This window comes from Molothrus ater, chromosome 3 (assembly GCF_012460135.2).
Source record: "Molothrus ater isolate BHLD 08-10-18 breed brown headed cowbird chromosome 3, BPBGC_Mater_1.1, whole genome shotgun sequence".
In the NCBI taxonomy this organism is placed as follows: Eukaryota; Metazoa; Chordata; class Aves; order Passeriformes; family Icteridae; genus Molothrus; species Molothrus ater.
This window is the reverse complement of record NC_050480.2, coordinates 107,582,981-107,603,281: the sequence shown is the minus strand read 5'-3', so window position 1 is coordinate 107,603,281 and position 20,301 is coordinate 107,582,981. Positions and strand designations below refer to the sequence as shown.

Sequence of the window (20,301 nt, the reverse complement as noted above, 5' to 3'; positions counted from 1 at the left end):
CCCTAGTGCCTCACTACTCTCACAGTAAGGGATTTCTTCCCAATACCTTAAATAAATTTCCCATCACATATCCTCTAAACAGAGAGAAGCATAGTTCTCCCAAGAAAATCCTGGGAAGCTGTGTAAAAGCTGTAAGAAACTTAGAAAAAAGAATTCAAACAATTATTATCTTTCTTTCTGTAACCATTGTTTATAGATATAGTTCTCCAAAGTGTGCTGTTCATAGTTCACCAATAGTATGAGAAGTTTTCACTTTGAGACCAATCAAGTATCAGCTTATCAAATCAGACTATAAAAGTCACAACTTCTTCCTAATAAACAGATTCTATTTCACCTTCTGATGACTAGAGTCATTCCTTCCATCCCTGACTCAACAGCGTCATCCCATCTTTCACTTTGTCCCCATTCCTCCTTGTCCTGTCACCACAGTTCCTGACCCAGAGCGCCTTTCTGGCTTCCCAGCAGGCTCCCTCAGATACTGCAAGGTTGCCATGAGGTCTCCACACAACCTTCTCTTCTCCAGCCCCACCTTTCTCAGCTTGTCTTTGTAGGGGAGGGGCTCCAGTCCTCTCAGCAACTTTGTGGCCTTCTCTGGACTTGCTCCATCTATCACCGCGGGTAAGATTCTGCCACAGAAAAAGTCACAGAATATTCTGGTTTTGAAGGGACCCATCGAGTCCCAACCCCTGGCCCTGCACAGACACCCCATGAAGTCACACCATGTGCCTGAAAGCATTGTCCAAGCTCTCCTTGAACTCTGTGAGCCTTGGCGCTATGATTACTTCCTTGGGCAAGTAGAAAAAGAACAATCGGGAGAGAGATTAAGTGCTCAAAATCCTCCAACGCGCGGTCCATCGGCTGAGCGGCCCCGCCGATGCCTCAGAAGGGGGCCCATGGCCGGCTCCGGTACGGCTGCGGCCCTGCGGCTCTCCGCCGCCAGCGCTGCCGCTGCAGCACCAACAGCGCTCTCGGAGCAGCTGGGGACCGGTTCCCGGAGTGGCTGCAGGACCGGCTCTGAGAGCGGCTCCCGGCTCCTGGAGCGGCTCCCGGCTCCAGCCCTCCCCCGGCCGCCCGGCCCCGCCCCGCCGCTTCCTGCTTCCGGCGCCGGCGGGGGCGGGCGCGCGGGCCGGGCGGAAGCCCCGCGGCGGGCGGCGCGTGCGCGGGGGCGTGGCGGCGGCGGGGGCGCGGCCGCCGCTCAGTTCCTGCCCCGCGCGCGGGCGGGCGGCGTCGCCGGTCGCGACAGAGGTAACGGCACGGCCCGACCCGCACAGCATGGCCCGGTCCGGCCCGGCCCGCACGGGCCCCTCGGCGGGGCTGCCCGCCCGGGGCCCCCCCAGGCCCGGCCGCTGCCCGGAACAGCGCGCCTGGCGCAGCCGCCGCGGCGCTGCCCGGTCCGGCCCCATGGGGCGGGAACGCCGCTGATTCACCTCGGCCGGCTGCCGGCAGGGAAGGAGGGAGGGAGGTCGACAGACGGACCGACAGATAGACGGATAGATAGACGGACAGACCGACAGATAGACGGATAGATAGACGGACAGACCGACAGACCCTGCGGGGCCTGTCCGGGCGCCGGGTCTCAGCGCGGCGCTTGGCGATGCTGGGGCCCGTCCTGCGGCCTCGGTGACCCCCGGGCCGGTCCCTGCCCCCGGCGGAGAGCCCGGCTCGTTTCGGTGTCCGTGTGCGGCCACGGGCTCTGCCCCGGCACCGCGGCCTCTCGGGGTACCGGGAGCTGCCGGGCGGTAACGGGAAGGGACCTTTGGCTCTGCGGCTGGGGCATGATGCAGCCTTAGGAAATGCTCATTTATGTTTCACTCCTTATCCACCATGTGTTTGTAGCTGGGAACTTAATTCATCCCGTTCTTTGTACCAAGTGATGCGTTTAATGCCCCGGTGAGAGGGTTGGTCAGCCTGCAGGAACGTAGCTATGGGAGAACCTTTAGCAAGATGTATTTTATTTGCAGTCGTCTTGACTTGTTTTCTCTTGGGGGGGGGGAATGGGTTACATTTGTAGCTGAAGAAACAAATTGATCTACATGTGCTTCACTGTCCATTGGAAGAATGACAGATGACAAAGATGTACTTCGAGATGTGTGGTTTGGGCGAATACCGACCTGCTTCACTCTCTATCAGGATGAGATAACTGAAAGGGAAGCTGACCCCTACTATGTGAGTATGACAAAGGTAGTCACAAATAGTCCAAAGCCGTGGTTATGTTTGTTTCCTTCATTCTCTTCATGTGTACTACTGCATATTGTGAAAAAAACCCGCTTTTTTCTTCTTATTCCTGGTAGCTTCTGAAAGTAAACATACAACCATGCTGTGTGACTTCATCTTTCTTCACAGCAAGTTGTGTCACTAGTGAGAGAAACTTATCACTGGTCATTAAGATCTTTGAAAAAATTCTTAGGAAATCAATGAGTGACTAGGTAAAGGAGGAGGCTGGATGTGAGTTTGTATGTTCTTGGATAATGAGCAGTCAAAGGGAGAGAACTTCTATTAATACAGAAATAATTTAATTAGACTTAAGAAGTCTTAATATTTAAGGTTGGTCACCTGTGTAACACAAACTGCTAATGAACACTGGCTCTGTGGATGACTTCTGCTCATTTTCTTTTCTTTAAAGTCCAGTGGCCTGGACTTTAAAGAAATAAGAAAAACAACTGTAATGGCTAAAGAAAACACTGCCTGAATAGGATTGCTAGCTGATGATAAAAAAGGGATGATGGATGTATTTGAGCTATAACATGGAAGTGCCTTCCATAATGATGTATTTATTTATAGTGTTCTCATCAGTTTTCATTCTTTCAGCACCTAATAGACATGTAATTGAGAAAGAATGTTAGCTGATTCAGTGAAATGCAAATTTGAAATGTAACGAGTATATGGAAAGGAAATCTTGACATTTTAATTTTTTTGGGATTCTGAAACTTTTAAACCTTATCATATCCCATTCCACACTGGATGGATCTCTTTTTTTTTGTGTTCAATAGCATCTTTATAGCATCTTTGGGTCATCAGTTTCTCATTTGCATGTGTTGTTTTGAAACCTAATAAACTATTGGTGCTTTTTGTTCAGCAATAATAGTGCTCATCTTTGTATATTTTAGTTTCATCACTGCTGAAAGATAAGCACTGCGTTCATATTTATTGACCTATTGCCAAATACATCTAACCTAAAAGTCTGAGACTTTAAATTATACATATGAGCTAAAATATGTTTGCATATTTGTATAAGAGCTACTTGAAAGTTATGGATTTAAGTTTAGAGGCTTAGAGCCTTGATCTGTTTAACATTGGCTTGGAAAGCATGAAACCATGTTATCCTTGTGGTGTGGCCAGCTTTCTAAGTCAAGAAAATGGTTTTAAGGTCATAGAATTTCTTTTATTTACTCCATGTAAAGTGTGCACAAAAATTCTCAATGCTTATTTTTTGGTTTCTGCAAAATGTGGTTACTCACGGATAACAGTTCTAAAATTTTACCTTCTTAATTTTTCAGTTCATGTTGGAGCTGGTAATACAGCTTTGTGTCTTATGAGGGACCAATGATTTATAATATTATCAGGCAGAATAGCAATCAAGGTGTTAAGTCGTGGTATAGTTCTGATAGTTTCAGAGTGTGTTTGCATTAATGTTTTTGTTCAGATCTGGAGTGTGTTTGAAATAAGTCTTCATTCTTCCCACTTCCTGTGCCCAGGTTGGCATCACAGAGCAGTCAGCCCATGGGTTGAATCATTTTCATGTGAAGTTGAAGGAGCAGATGGGCTTCAGTTGCTAGTGGACATTTGGTGTATGGGAGCAAACTTGAGCTAAATCAAAGTAAAATTACGGGTAAAGTAGAAAACTACATGTAGTTAACATTTCCAGCCCTTGACATCAGCTCTTCAGCTTTACATGGCTCCTCTTACTTGTTAGTATAAATACAGCCTCTTTATTCCAGACTGCCTTTCATAAATGGAAAGACTGCATGGGAAGGAAATACTGGCATCATTAAGTTGAGAGAGGATAAAGGATTCTGCTCTGAGGAAGAGCTTTATGAAGATGAAGGATGACACAGACTTGGGGGACGAGGAGTTAGAAAAACAACTCCAAGTCTGTGGGATGGATTTTGGTTTTTGTGAGTGGTGTGACAGGAGAGCCCTGTCTGTCAGATGGGTTAGTGCAGCACAGGAGTTGAAGTTGTGTGTATCACCTTCTGGCACAGCACAGGGGTAGGATAAGTAATTTAAAATTAACTTGTCTGTCTTCTGGAAAGAGTGGTGACATAAAGACTGGGCAGCTCCAGTAAAACATTGTCCTGTGTCTTAATGCAGTCATGTGGGGTAGGTTTCTGCAGTTATGCTAGAAATGGATACATCAATTTTCTTTGGAATGTTTCAGGCAGATGGTTATGTTTTGAGTGGCAGCACATTTAGGAACAGTTTGCTTGAACTACTTTTGTTGCTGATTTATCTGGTTTTTCTCTCATCCTAAAATTGTTACGCATTTTATTTTAAAATTATAGACTGTTTGCCTCTTGCTGCAAGCAACAGTTAAAGAAGGATGAAAAAAGTATACAGGAAGCAGTGACTCATTGGCTGAGACTTGTCAGATGTATAAAGAACAAAATTACAGCAGGATACAGTCTTAGAATGATGCTCTGCCCCAGGGACTGGTCTTTAACAGGACCACTCTTTAGCTTGCTTGGTGTCAAAAGTATTATTTTGTTAAGATATATGTAGGAGAGAGCAACGTGAAGTCATTGCAAGATAGGATGTTTTGTTTGATCTCCCTTGACATTTTAGTGATTAGACCAGTCCAGTTCTTGTTAAATCTGTAATTTTTCTATTTTAGTGCTTTGCATGTAAAAATACTGCATGCTGTGCCACAAAACCTGTGGATGTTCCTGGAGAGGCACTCCTTACACAAAGTTATATTGCAAGCATTTACTTTGGCATTAGGATATCTTTGTTATTCATTTAGCCTCCTGGTTAATAAGAAAACATTCCTGGTTATTGTGATTAAATTCTGTAGCAATACATAGTATTCAAAAGGAAGGTGTTGAGATTTGTGTAGTTTTTGGGGATAACATTTAGAGATGGCTGCAAGGATTTATTCTGCTTAGTGATGAATTTGGAGATTTACTTCTCTTAATTTAATGAAGAGAACCCATGATCTTACTATCTTTCAGTGGGTGGGGAAAGGATATTAAAAGGGGTAACAAAGTGAAAATGTGTTTAAATTGCTCTTAAAGATCTCACTTAACAGATTTAGTATACTTGTAAATCTCTAAGATTAATAAAAGCTAGATAAATTAAAGCTAGAAAAGTGGTAGAATTAGATCCTTTCATTTCTCCTATGGAAGGGGATAACTGTATCAAGGTAAAAGAACTGGGAGGGCCAAAGAAAGAGTTCAGTAGGTTCTACAAGTGCTCAGCATCTCTGGAAACGAAGGAAACCAGGTAATTCCTGTAAATCTGATTAACTGTTGAGTTTTGTACAGTTGTACAGTTTTTGTTGAAGCCTGTTGGGAGTGCTGGCCACGTTCTGTTAAATTCAGTTGAAAGCAGTTTGGTTATTGTCTGTGTTCTCTAATTTTGTTGAAGTAGAAACTGGGTTGTTCTTTCACAATATAAACTGAAGTATAGTATTTTATGGAGGAAATTACGCAATCTAAAGGATTATGTGAAACACTGTTGCAATAAATAATGCTTTAATATATTTATCAATTCCAGCATGGCTGTGCTACATGCAGCGTGCTGAAAATTGGCTTTTGTAAGAGTCCTAGTAAGTCTCATCAGAGTACACCAGCATTCATTTAACTGTACATATCATGCAGAAATAACATGAAATTATTGCCAAAAATACATGGGTTTGATTGGTATAGCCTGGACTGTATTGTCTCAAGAACAATCAGTGAAGATATGCGCAATTAGGTAAATAAAGGATAAGCTTATGTCATTAAAGTACCAAACAATTCTTACTTGAATGTGCACATAACTTCATTGAATTTATGGAGTTTGTTTGCCTTTTAAAAATGAAGGCTGTGTTTTGATTACATTGCTCCTATGAAACATGGTAGAAACAATGTGATGATGGTAATAAAAGCAGCAGTTGGAAAAAGAAAACCATATGGTACATGAAAAATGGAGTGTTAACTGACATGATGACTGTGACAGGGGTGAGACTTGGCCTTATGTAATTTTATAAAACTGTGAAGTTTACCTGTGTCACAGATGTAACCTAATGCAGCATTATCAAAAAGATTAATCTGTTCTTCCAGGAACTTGATGTACTCTCCATACTTCTTTATGAATTGGGTATTTACAAATTGTATTATCAGGGCCAAAATATTATCTGATTTATATATCAAAGTGTGGTCTAGTTATTGGAGAAATTCTGGAAGAATGTTGCAGCAGAGATCAAGTTTTCTGTCAGGCAAAATATATCCTTACATGATTTAGGATGTCTGTACCACAGGCATTCACTTAAGGCCTAGCATTATTCTATATATAAGGAAAATATATAAGGTAAATACTTTAAGAAACAGCACTGGTTATGAGGAACACTAGAAAAGAAATGTTTCTCTAAACGTGTAGCATATAATCTAGATATACCTTAGGCCCATCTATTTTATTAATAATTATGAAGCAGAACTTTACAGGATGGATACTATTAATTTAAAATGTCTGCTCTAAAGTGAATTGATATTTTGAAGGGAGGTTACTAAATACTGAAAAGCATTGTTTGTTAATGCTTAGGGATTGATTTATCTCTAGTGAGTGTGCCACACAGTCATCAGTCAATTCACTGATTGGTACTGAGTGCTTAACCACTCCTGGGCATAATGCTTTAAAAAAAGAGGTGATAGGGAAGATGTTGCAAATAAAAATAGCACAACATTCTGATTTGGATAGTATACACTTGAGAAAAGAAGATAGTATATGACAAAGCTTGTTTCAGCTAATAAAATATTTACAATTTTCTTTCTGGTTTTAGTTCCCGGGTGAAGGTTAAATAGTAGTCTTGACTAATAGGTTAAAATGGCAAACCCAGTGCAAAGGAAATGGAAATTGACAGCTATTGGAAGTACAAACACTTGGAAACCAAACCCTTGAGCATCTAGTTTTCATAGGTTTTGTTTTTTTTTTTCCTTGTGTAGGAATTTTCATTTTGAATAATAGCTGATACACATTCTCATTCTTTTCAATTAGAAGTTATAATCTCTTCTTATGTGTTCATATAAAAAGGTTTAAAACCTCATTATTTAAATACAGAAAATCAGAAATTGAAGTCCACTGTTCTCCCCCCACCCCACTGAAAGAATCAAGAACTTAATTTTTTACTTTTTTTGGTGTTAATATATTGGATACTACTATTCTGCATCTTCTGTGTACATCATTTCATTGACCATTAAAAAGTAAACTGTTTCACCTTAAAAAGGGGAAGAAAAGAATGCCAGCTGAATATTGGTTATGAAAATGCATACTTGTTACAGATTTTTACTAGTTTAGTGTATTTTATTTACACTTAAAGCTTCTATAATTTTTTTTCAGTTGCTTTTGCCAAGGATAAGCTACTTGACACTGGTAACAGACAAAGTGAAGAAGCACTTTCAGAAAGTTATGAGACAGGAGGAAGTTAGTGAAATATGGTTTGAATACGAAGGTACACCACTGAAATGGTGAGTTTACTGAACTTTGTACTTTATGCACTTTATCATGTAGAGAGTTCCCAGGTTTAGCACAGTGTCAGTAGTTTTCCTAAAGTAATCACTCCTTTGGGCTTCAAACATAGCAATGGAGGAGAAGGTTAAGAAATGTGTTTTTTTGGGGAAAAACAAAAGGTTTAATGTTGAACTTATTTTTTATTATTCTGCTTGAATTTTTATTGTATGCATAAGACAGAGGTGTTGTGCTCCACTTACTGGTTTTGTTCTCATTGTTAAAATAATTCAGAATGCTTGTGGGTTTGGCTTTACTGTTGCTTGCAGTAGAATTGCCAAATAAATCTTCCTTTAACATATTCCACCTTCCTAAAGATGTGTAATAACACAGATAGGAAGTGATAATTTTGTAGTCTGAATGCAAACAGCTTATATGCATCACAGTAATAAAACATGAGTAGCCTTCACTGTTCACTGGTGTGATACGTGCTTGCACTGTAAAAATCTAATATTGATCTTCAAGGGTTTGTTGAATTCAATTAGATCAAGTTTACTGAACTAATTGCTGTTGATTCTGTTTTTATTTTGTCTTATAGTCTATTAAAAAGATCTTTTTGGGTTTTTAGTTTGTTGGGTTTTTTTGGTGAGAGGTTAGGGACTTGGACTGATATTGTTTCATTTAATTAATTTTCATAAATATTTTTCATCAGGTTTTCTACTTCTTTTGCTGTTAAAGAGTTTTAAATAAAATATTTTGAGAACTGCAGTGTTTCCTAGTTTTGTATAGACAGCATCAGCCATCTAGAAGGTATTTAGTATTTTGAATGAGGAAGAGATTTTTATCTCTTTTTATTTCTTGTTTCATCATAGGAAATAAAACTAGTGATTTTTTTTAATCTTACTGAACCTGGATTGTTTTGTGATTAGCAAGCATCACATCATGGAGTGCCTGTAGATTTGGTGATGCAGTAGATCTCTTATAGTCTTTTGTTTCCTTGAGACCAACCTAGTGAAAATATGTAAAGAGAAACCCATAAAAACAATCTCTTTGAGCTTTTATTTTAACTGACTGGCAAAACCATCTTTAGACATCTAAATAAATTATGTGGGATTTAACAGGAAATGGTGTCTTATGTGCCACAGTAATGTTGAGTCATGGATACTACCTAAATAAAAAGCAAGGTACCACATTTATCCCAGTGTGTTCATAATCCCAGGTAAATATTGGAAGAAAACTAGTTTTCACTGAAGTTGTAACAAGAAAGGAAAGAGAGGCTTTGTACTTCAACCACAAATAGATCCATATTTTCTGTAAGTTTTCAAATACCATGATGTTTAAAGTAGAATGAAAAAAACAAAACTGTACAATATAGGTATAGACTGAATATGTGGCTGGCAACTCTAAGATTAAGTGAAGAGTTATTAAATTCATTGAATGCAGAAATGAAAATAAATAGTGTAATGATGATCTGCTAATTAAGGCTCTCATCTTTCAGAAAAACTAAGCCTATTCTGCCAGGAACAGGCTTCCACTGATTCCAGTGGAACTGCTTTTCTAAGGAAAGTGCTATTTGTAAACCAGTATTTTAGGAGAATGGTAATCCCATAAAGAGCTGAAACTTCTTCTGGGGAAGACCCAAATACAAGAACTGGGAATTAGATTGAGCTAGTAGTTGGTAGAGAAAGAATAGCAGGCATTAATGTTTAGTCTTTTAAGCTATGACTTGTGCATTCAGAATAAAATAGAACTTGTTAATAATATTGTTTATTCTAACTATTTACTTTGCACTGTGAGGTCTTATTGCTTGCAGTCTGCAGTTTCATACCTAGTTGGGATGGAGTCTATATGTGTTCAGATCCAGCCCTTCCATTTTCCAGTGAGATTTTGGAGGAAGTCTGAAACATAGTTTCTACTTCAGGCTCTGCAGTGCTTGGGTCAAGTTCTTAGAGGAAAATGAAGCCCTCCAGGCCTGGAGTTACATGGGCCTGGGTTCTTTGTCCTGCTGAGGGTGTTGGGACAGGGGAAGATGGATTCTTTATCTGCAGGAGGTGGAGGAGGGTCTCTGTCACCAAGGTAAAGAGTTTCAGGAAGAGATTATCAGACTGTGCAGCATTAGAGACTACAGAAGGAAATGGATGAAATCTTAGACCCTCCTGCAGCTACAGGAGATTTAACCTACAACCACAGTGAAGGAGATGCAGTCAAAGACTGTGATTACTGGATTAGAAAACAGTCTCCTAAGATTTGGAAGAGCTGGAGGTTTATGACTTCTTGCAACAGGAGGAGTGTTACTACACCTGCATTTCTCTAAGTACAGCGTAGGTTCAGTGCTCTGGCTGCAGGTGAAGGACTGAAGGTGTTGTCCAGTAATGCATCTGATATGGCTGAACCTGAACTGTGTAGGGCACCAGGAGGAAATGAGAAGTTAAGTCATAAGTCTGTGTTTGGCTTACTGTCCTTTCTCCAGGAATTTTAACTCTGCCATTTCATGGTCACTGCAGCTAATGCTGCCACTGGTAATCACAACTCTTTTGTCTTAACAGATAATTAACAGATTTAGCTTTGGGTTATCTCTGGTTTATCCAGTGTCTGTATCAAGAAATCTTGACTACTTGTCAAGATTTGTTGCTTTTCCAGAAGATGTGAGAGATTAACAGGAACCAGGATCTGTGATGTAGACACTTACTAATTTGTTTAAAGAAGACTTTATCGTTTTTCTCACCTGGATTGCATGATCTGTTGCCCTTACTAGTGCCTCCTCTGTTCCTGAACCACAAGAACTCAACCAACCTGTTGTCTGTCCTATTAAGTTTCATACATCTAAGCTGCTCCCTGACATGGAAGACAACCCTCTGTCCTCATCTGCCCTGCCTACCTTTACTAAGCAGCTTATGTCTGTCCTTCCACAGCAGTATTCCAGTTGTGCAAGCTGTCTCACTGTACCTCAGGTAGCCCAACACTCTCCCAGTAATGCCATAGTATGTGCAACTCTAGTTTTTCCTGCTGGTTTCCCAAGCTACATGCACTTCTGTAGATACTTGTGGTGGGCTCTGTCCTCCCTTCTTTTATCACTTTGACATCTCCCTTGCAGCTATCACCTTTCACCACTTGCTATCCACCCGTGTCCATTCATTTCTATTTATCTGTGGGTTGTTATTTACACTTCTGTTGTAGGCTGGGCAACCTTAAGGCAAAGATACTTTTGTCTGTCTTAGGTGGATTCCATCTCTCCCTAGCAGTCCATTATCCCCAAAAAGTATCCTATGTCTGTAAAAGCCAAGTAAGTCCTTGCTGTTGCACCAGCTGCATAACGAGCTCCTGACCTGCAGACATCTCTGAACCTGTCTCCTTTAATGGCAAAATTGTGGAGATGCCTCCTTGCCCCTAGAACTTGTAGAGTCACCTTTGATGCTCTCAGGGGTTCTTTGAAGCACTTAAAATTTGTGCCCATGTGGGTAAACAGCAAGGACTAATAATCCAAGCAGAGGACAACTTTGCCAATCTGCAACTTTTCACCAAGCAGCAAACCTCTGCAGGTTAACAAGTGAAGTTGGCAGATGGGCTCTCTCTCCTGTAGGATGGAGTCTCATAGTGCTATGTCTGCTTCCTCTGGCTGTGGATGGATGTGCTGTTCAGACAGCTCTGATGCTTCCTCAGAACTTCCAGCCTCTTGTCTGACACTGAAGCACTGCCAGTGGTTGGAGAAGGCCTGCCCTCTCTTGGCCAGAGGTTAAGGAAACTTTTCTGTCTGTCCCTCTGGGAGCTGCTCTGGCAGTCACACACTTGGACCACCTGAGCTGGGACAGGCCCCTTTGCAGCTGGCGGCTCCAGGGAGCGATGGGTGCCTCGCTTGGCTCCCTGCACACCCCACACCCACACAGCCAGACAAGGTTTCCTTTCCTGCTCAACCCTTGGTTTCTCATAGCAGAGCCTCTGGATCCTTAAAAGAGCTTAGTCAGGTGTAAAAACAGAATAACAGCTTGGGCTGGTGTCCCTGAGCCAGGACCCCAAACCAAGGAACCCCTGGGCTTTTATACCCTCACAGTCTGTGTGTGATAGTGTGGGGTTTTTCCTCTGTGCCATTGGCTCCTGCCCTGTCCCTGAGTGTCCAGTCACCTGGCAGGGCTGCAGGTCCCTGTGCCTTTTCCTGTGCAAAGGGTCAGCACCAGCTTTGGCCTCTTGCTTGGGGCTCCCATCACGTGGAGCTCAACCTGCAGCTCCCTCTGCAGCTGCACTCTGAGCTACTGGCACTGAATGGATTCCTCAACACCAGAGTTCACACAAGTCTGGTACTCCCAGACTCCCTGTGAGTCCCCACTGACCACTTCAATGACTGCTGACACTTTCTCTCCACATTCTCACTCTGTGAGATCTTGGTGAAGATGCCATTAATCTCTTTGTATTCCCTGGTGCTGTGCAGCCCCCTGACTTCCTGCAGCTCCTTAGCTTGGTGACATAGCTCCTCACTGGTGTGCACTTCCTCTAGGCAAGGACATTTCCTCTGCTTGCTCCAACCCTCAGGAGAGGCCCCAGGCTCTCCTGGCAGCTTGAAACCTGGAGAGCTGCAGCCTTTCTCAGGAGCCCTCCCTGAGTGGTGCCACTCTGTGCTGAAGTAGTTTCTTCAGCAGATGCTAGGGGATGACACCTGCAGCTTGTTTCCATCCTGTCTGAGCACTTGCACATGGCTTTCAGTGGAGTTTTTGTCCCTTTTGTGCAGGTTGTGTTCTAGCCCTGGTAATTGTAAAGGTGGCTCTCTAGTACTGACTGGATGGATGCTTGACCCTTCCTGTTCATAAATTAGCAGAAGACAAGAGGTCAAAGCATCACTTAATCAGGCACCTATTAACTCTGCAAAGCTCAGAGATTTTGATGAAGAAATTTCATTCCATGAACTTCACTATGTAATCTTAACTGATTAGAAAATACAGATGTAGGCCAAGACCTGATGCAGGAGTTTTTGTATGGGTTTTTTGTTGTGGTTTTCTTTTTCTTAGTTGTTTTCTTGTATTAGTTGAAAGAAACTGGAAGTCATTGTTCATGCTGAAAATTTGTGTTCATCTAATTATCAAATCTGATTTTTGTTACTTAACTCACCTGGAAAACCACTCTTTCATGGAACTTTTGCTGAATCCTTGTTAAGTGTTTAGGACACGATTGGCAGTTAGTAGATAAAAATCTTCATGGTAAAAACTTGAGCATTAGCAGTGAATCAGGATAAATCTGGATATGCACCCTTTTTATTCTCAGGTAAGCTCAGGAATTGGAGTATTATTTTGTGGTTTATTTTGCTGTTGTGATGAATTTGTCTTAGCTTTGGGGTGGCTCACCCGTAGGGGGTGCTAAAGCACTGTTGTGTGAGAGTTTCACCGCTCTGGAGAGTGGCTTGGCACAGGTGCTGTTAAAGCAACGCTCTTGGTTAGTGCTCTCAGGACTTCCAAAACTTATGTACGTGCTTGGGTCTGCCACCTGAGATCAGCCCCATTAGTTCAGTGAAACTACTGACTTTATAGTTCAGCATGTGTTTCTCTCTTTGTAGGATGAAAAGCTAGTAAGGCTCTTTGGGTTATGATCTTTGAAAGATAAAAGAATGGGTCTTGGTATGCTGAATGTAAAATAAAAAAATTGTATCAAAAATCTTGCCAATATCTGTGTGTGAGAAAACTGAAAAAAGAGCTTTTTTTCAGTGCCTGTGGAGGTTTTGTGTGTGTGATATACGTTCCATATACTGCTGGGGGCTGTATATTCTGATGAATTTAAAGGAGAGAAAGCTGTGAGACAGAAGGGAATATTTGTCAGAAGCAAGCTTTTTTTGTGTAACTCCTTTAATCTAGAATGCCACTGAAATACAAAACTCCAATTAATTTTTTTCCTTCCTTTTCATTCTTCTTAATTTGATAGTAAAGATACAGAGTTGATCTTGATCTATCACCTTTCAGCCCTTTTACAGATGTGTAATTTTTTCACTCTTTCACTCTTCTCCTTATTCTCTGCATTGCTATATCAGACATATGGAAGAAGGAAAGGATGTAAAGGGTCAGTGTGGTATGAACCCAAGCATCTGAAAGCATGTGTGCTTTTCCTGGTCTGAGGCTTTTTAACCAGAAGTGCTGTTTTGGAAGGTTCCACAAAGCAGCTGTAGGCCACTTAAGGCTGTTGCAAAAGTAGCAGTGTTTTGTGGGCACAGCTTGGAAACCACTGGTTTAGATATTGAACACGTACATTCCAGACTTAATTCTGCCTGTCAGTCATCTAAACTTGCCTGTATAACTTTTCTAAGTTATAAAGTGGGAGTCAAACAGCTATATTGTGTGTGTGTGTGTGTGTGTGTAAATGCAGGTATGTTAACTGTGATACATAGAATTAAATGCATGGCTTCTATATTAAATTAATATCTTGTCATTTTTAGGCATTACCCAATTGGTTTACTCTTTGATCTCCATGCATCAAATACAGCCCTTCCTTGGAGCATCACAGTGCATTTCAAGGTAAATTGATAAGAGACCCTTTTCTTAAGAATGAGTGAGCATGAGATTTCATGACATTTGGAAGCTGGGAAAAGGTTTCATAACTATTTTATAAAACATGTGAATGGTGTGATTTGAAAGGGAGAATATCCATTGTTCAGGAAGCATTTAAAGGTTTCTGTAAATCTGCAGCTATTTTCCATGAGACTGTGTGCTTTTACTGGATTTCCTGTAGAAAATTACTCTGTTATAATCTCAAAATCCAAAATTGTTTTTCAAGTTATGACGCTTATGATAGAAGAACTTTGTATAATGTTTTTAATTTAATTGGTTTGAGTTCACTGAAGATTGGGAAGATTGAGAAGTGCTCATCCTTTTAGGCATGGATATGAGCATGGATATGAGATGCTATAGAAATCTTTGAAGTCAGGGAATACTGTTGTACTTGATGTTGGTCCCTTTTAGAGAACTGAGTGAAATGAGTTTGGTCTTGTGACTGCTTAGTCACAGGAGAGACATTATTTTGATTATGCATTGTAAACCCATTAGGTATGGCTTAATAGCACTACTGATCTTTGTTCAGAATGGAACTTGAACAAGGTTAGCTTTGGTGCAGGATTCTTGCATACTCTGAAATGCATTGAGACAATAATTCCAAGTATGTTTTGAAGTCAAAAGCACAACTACAAATCATGATATTTAACTTTGAAATGTTAATTTCTCCATTGTAGAAGAAACAGTGCAATAGGAAAACTGATCTGAAGGACAACACTACATTAATAGGCTTGACTTTAGTGCTTGAGGGATTTGAGTGAAATGAAAAATGTATTGGGGAAGCACTTGTGTTGAATGTTTTCCTTGAAACAATTCTCAAAGGTGTGTTAGAAAAACTTTTTCCAACAGTAATCTGATTCTTTTTGGAAGTGTACACTGAAAGCATACATTCTTATGATATGTATTTCTACATGTTGAAACTTCTAAAATGACTGACTTAATAGATCTGAAGTTGGGGATGTTTTTGAAACCACTGTAATTGCTACACTTGTCTGATAAATGTCAGAGAGCTGGGATGAGGAAACTTCCAGAATGTCCTAATGAAAATGTAGGGCGTCTAGTTTCATAAACCATGGTTTAATTGTTATGTTCTGAGTGCTCTGGGGTATTAACAGTGGCAATGTGGGGATGTTGCCATCACAAAGTAGAGGCATCTTGAGAAGTTGCAGCACCACAGTGCTTTTTAATCAGCAGCATAAATTTGGCTTTAATGTCCATGTTGCTGCTTGCCAAAAGATCAACTACTTTTAGTTTTTCTGAAAGGTGTACATTAAAGATCAGCAGAAATAATTAACTGCTAAGGTAGTATTATTTTAAAGGTTGATGTAATTTAGTAATATAATACTGTGGAGTTAGCACCTGCATAATCTCTCTTCCTATTTTGATGTAATCTGAAAGTTTATTTAAATAAAATCCCTCTGAATCCTTAAGTCAAAACATAACTGAAAGATATCAAAGTATGTCAAAATATTGAAGAGGTTTTCATGTGTTACAGTTCCTTACAGCTGAATAGTTTAGGTGTGGGATTTTTGACTAGAGTATTCTTTTCATTTCTGTGTAGTTATTCTTCAAAGAGTCATAATTCTTATTTGGCTTAATTAAACAGTGTTAGATTTTATGGGGTTTAACTTTTGTTGTTGTGGCTGTCTCCTTTCTTCTACCAATGCATGCAGTCAACAACAGATATCTCAAACATCTGTAAAAAGTGTTTTTCAACTTATTTTTGAAAGTTAGACTCCCCCTATCAGGTTTCCTTGTTTGAAGTTAAAAACATGGAAAAGGCTTATTTCTGTTCAGCAGAAGTTTTCAAGTTGATAGGTGTTTGTAATTGTCCTCCTGTGTTATGTATGCAGACCAAATCATAAACACAGTTCGTTTTTGCATTGAAGAATCAGTTTGTTAATTTGTACTTCTGGTATGCAATAAAATTACATGCATTGTATCTTGTAAAGTTGAAAAACAGTTGCATTAAATAGTTGCAGAAGGAGGAGGCTGAACAGCATACTGGGGTCTGAGAATCATGAGAGGCTGTAGTCTGGGAAGTTGTTTTTGTTATCCAGGTGTGGCTTTAGAGGAAGGAGGGAAATTCTACCCCTTCCTGTCAAAACCATCTCACCTTACTCTGCGGCCTGTTTAACACTACTGAGTTCTCAGTGTGGTAATCACCTCTCCAGATTTTGGGCAGTAGATAAGATGGCAGCACTGTTGGAGGAGAGGAAATTGTGTGTGCCAGGGGAAATGCTGAGGTTCTGATGAAACCATTGTCTGCTGGTGCCTGCCTCTCCACCCATGACCTGATGTAGAGGAGGAGAGGCAGCAGCTGTCCTTGTGTGACAGTCATCATCTTTGTGGTTTTTTAGGTGAAAACTGGGTCCGGTGCAATGGAAATGAAGTACTTTTCCATGTAGCATATGGATAAATTTTGGAACTGCTAGGAGATATTGTGGAAGCCAGAAGTATAAATGGGGTTTTTTTGAAATCAGTCTACTTAAAGAAAAGACCACTGATGATAACCAAACACAAATATATAGATGTACCCCCTACCACTGGATACATTCCTTATGGTTTTTAACGCCCTATTTTCTGTAAATGTAGTCTAATGCAAGTAGACTGTCACAGGATAAACAGATGTTTTGTGAGCTAGAACTGAGAGATAAATATGGGTGGAATGGAGTTATGAAACCAGACTGTTGAAATTGCCAGTGATGTTTTTGGTACAGTTTTTTGTGAGAGGTCATTTAATGCTCTTGTCTGTACAGACAGTACCTATTTCTTGGTGACCAGGTCATACTGCAAGGATCTACTGGTATGTGAAAACAAAAACCAGAACTCCTTGAGCTTTCTAAGAAAATCAGAGCCAACCCTTAGTAATTGTTCTTGAAAAGATGCAGGACATGGAGGGAGCAAGACACCACCAATGAGAGTACTTGAATTAAAGCTACTTATGTCATCTGTTAATACTTTTTGCAAATCTCCTAGTTGTATAGCCAGGAGTGGCAACCAGTTTACAATTGTCCCTTTCTTCAGGGATCTGAATGAAATTATTTATGATTGATCAATATTTCTTCAGGTAGAAAGAAGGCAAGTAGATTTCTTTTTAAAAATACAAGCGCACATGACCTACATTTAAATATAAAACTTATTATTTTGTACCCTGATGGATAAATCAGCTGGGATGCCATGTTTTCTGTTGACAGTCTCATGTAGGTGAAACTGTTTCATATACTTCTTGCAGGTGTGCAGTGTTTCTTTCTCAGTCGTCACTTTCATGTTTAGTTGTTTCAGCTTCTCCTCACTGTACTTCACAGAAATGTGTCAGTGTTTTCCTACTAAAGAAAAGCATATACAGCACTGAGGTTCAGGAGTGTTTTCCAGTCTTTTACAGTGTTACTCCTTAGAAGCTGGGAAAATTAATCTTGCCACACCTAGTTCTACTTCTGTGTTTAGATTCTTTACATTAGCTTAACTAGCTTTGACCAGTTTTAAATAGATCCTTGCTGTTCTGCAGACAGCACTGTGTATGATTTCTGGAACTCATCCTCAGGGAGTGACATTAGCTGCAATTTGAAATTCATTGCAAAAATGTCAGCAGGAAGATGTCTACCTGTAGAAAGAGAAGAATGTCCAAAAAAAGACCCTGCAGTCCAATATTTACACATGTGTAGTGAAACACTTGTTGTAACAAAACTGTTGTTTTCATAAACTTAGCTAAAACATCATTTTTTAACTAGGAAAGTCAGTTTCTAGGTTCTTATATTATTTGGCATTAGGTATGTACCACTGTTTTTTCCTTTGTTCTGAGGGATGCCAGTGTCTCTCTTTGAATTCTTGTGTGTAAAGACCTTTTTTGATCTTTAAGTATGCTATTTCTGTCAATTTGTTTCTTCTGGATTGGTTACGAGACTTTACATTTTTATTTGAGCAAGTAAATTGAACTTCTGAAAGAATTTACAGGCCTATGCAGATGTCAATTGGCAAGTAACAGTCCCAGTAATGTTTTCCTAGTAATCTTGGGCCCAATTATGCTGAGACACTCAGCTTTGTAGGGTTGAACAGGAGCAAGGTCTGCCCCAGAAGAACTTTCCTTATTGTTCTGTCTTCTTTAATGTCTTTATACTTGGCCATTCTCATGTAAGAAAGTAGATTTACCTCTGTCCTTAGCTTTCTTGTCAGCTTAACATACAGCAGTCCTAACAACAGCACTTCCTTTTGAAAGTTCAACTCAAACCATGTAAACTTTAGTGGAAAAGATATTGGCAATCTTTTCTTTATGCCCCTGTTTTTGGAAAATACTCATCCTTTTGATCCACAGTTTCCAGAGTTTGGGTTCTCACTGTCATAAGGAGGAAATGCTATATGAAATTCCATTATTTAATTTCCAACTCTTCTCAATAACCTAATGAGGAGAGAACTATCACTGTTTTACCTCAGAATTTCTTTCAGGTAAGGCAATCCCCAGCTCCCTTTTTGATATTTTGGGTTTCTGTATTTTGAAGCAGTCTTCACTATTTTTCTTGAGGTTATGTAGGGGAATGAAGGTAGGGTTTGTTCCAGCATTAGATTGCTTTACTTTGACATGTTAACTATGTTGTAGAAGCCTTTGAAAGATACCCCATTATATGTACTTGTATTTCCAAAATGGTTTTGACAGTCCCTCACAAAAGCTTTCTAAAGTGGCAGTTTGTAATGGATTAAGAAGAAAGGGCCTCTGGTGGAATAGCATGAGAATTCAAGTATAAACATGTGGCAAGCCCTTGTTAGGAAGGGGAGTACTGATGATGCCACCACCCTGGTTTGGTTCTGAGGTTTGCTCCATTCAGCATGGTCATAAGCAACTGTGAAAATAAAGTTAATTAGGAGGAAATAGGGGTGGGATTTAAAACTTCTGAAAACTAAAGGTAGTGGATTTGTGGTAGTAAATGCTTGTGTTATTATAAAATGGTAGGTAATAAAATGGTAAGTGTGGATAAAAGAAAAACTGGAGGAAGAAAACCCACAACCTCTACAATGCTGGACTTCTGATCAGTTAATGTTCAAAGAAATCTTTTTTGTATCTGAATGAGATATACTGCCATAACTCCTTAATAAATTCATTAGGAGAGGCAGTTGTCATTTACTGAAGGGTTAAGAGTTACCTGAGCAGTGGTTCTTGTGCATCTGCAATGCTGAATGCTGTGTGCCAGTGTAACCAAGCAAAAGGGGTATAAAGACAAGACACACAAGCTTGTGTGACTTGATTTTATATGAACTGACAAAGATTTCCAGTGTCTCTGAGGAAAAATGTTTGTAAGTGGCAGATATGCTACAGTTCTTATATGTGGGGGATACTGCTTGATTTTCAAGGAACTGCATAGAAATGGTTGATAAAATATCATGGAGAGCCATTTTGTATTAGGTGCTTGTCACTTCTCATCATTTTCTTCTATTTAACGTCTGAGATTGAATATCTGCTTGAAAACATGTTAAAATTCTGGTTTTACAGAAAGTTGTTGAGCTTTTATTTTTCCTGAAACATTTTCACTGCAACCTGTTTCTTGTCAGCAGAGTGAGAGAATGGTTGTTACATTCTTCTGTAAGTAGAAAATTCCAGTGTGCTTCTTTTGCATAAATGTGTGCCTATTTAAAATTATCATTTATGCTTCATCATACAAGGTATATGATGCATTTATTTTTCTTGATCTATCATTTATTTTTGTAGAATTTTCCAGAAAAGGATCTTCTACACTGCCATTCTAAGGATGTGATTGAAGCTCATTTTATGGCTTGCATAAAAGAAGCAGATGCTTTAAAGCACAAAAGTCAAGTCATCAATGAAATGCAAAAAAAGGATCATAAGCAATTGTGGATGGGATTACAGAATGGTAAATACAACACATCAAGTATTAATTATATTCAGGTTGAACAACCTAGTAAATAATTTCTTCAAATTTCATTTATTGCATGAGATATAAAATGTCATTGTTCTGCAGAATTTTTGTCTGGTGTCAAGGAAAGCATTGATGGTTTTGGTGGTTTATAATTTTTTTAAAATTAAAATAATAATTTTGGTGATAATTTAAATGTGCCTGGAGTTATTCAAGGAATTAGATAGGGTAGTAACTGTTTTAAAAAAACAAAACTAGCAGCAAATCAAAATAGA

At 39.8% G+C, this 20,301-nt stretch overlaps 1 protein-coding gene across 2 annotated transcripts in view; it reads left to right on the top strand.

The window, feature by feature from the left end:
- Nucleotides 1–1,170: 1,170 nt before the first annotated feature.
- The window catches only part of ATG5 (autophagy related 5), a 101,222-nt gene continuing 82,091 nt past the window's right edge, over nucleotides 1,171–20,301 (top strand). For both annotated transcript variants that reach the window (XM_036379469.1, XM_036379467.1), the window contains exons 1-5: nucleotides 1,171–1,245; nucleotides 2,012–2,166; nucleotides 7,534–7,661; nucleotides 14,051–14,129; nucleotides 19,861–20,023. In XM_036379469.1, the coding sequence (XP_036235362.1) occupies nucleotides 2,059–2,166; nucleotides 7,534–7,661; nucleotides 14,051–14,129; nucleotides 19,861–20,023 (478 nt within the window). In that variant the 5' untranslated portion in view covers nucleotides 1,171–1,245; nucleotides 2,012–2,058. The remainder of the gene's footprint in view (nucleotides 1,246–2,011; nucleotides 2,167–7,533; nucleotides 7,662–14,050; nucleotides 14,130–19,860; nucleotides 20,024–20,301) is intronic.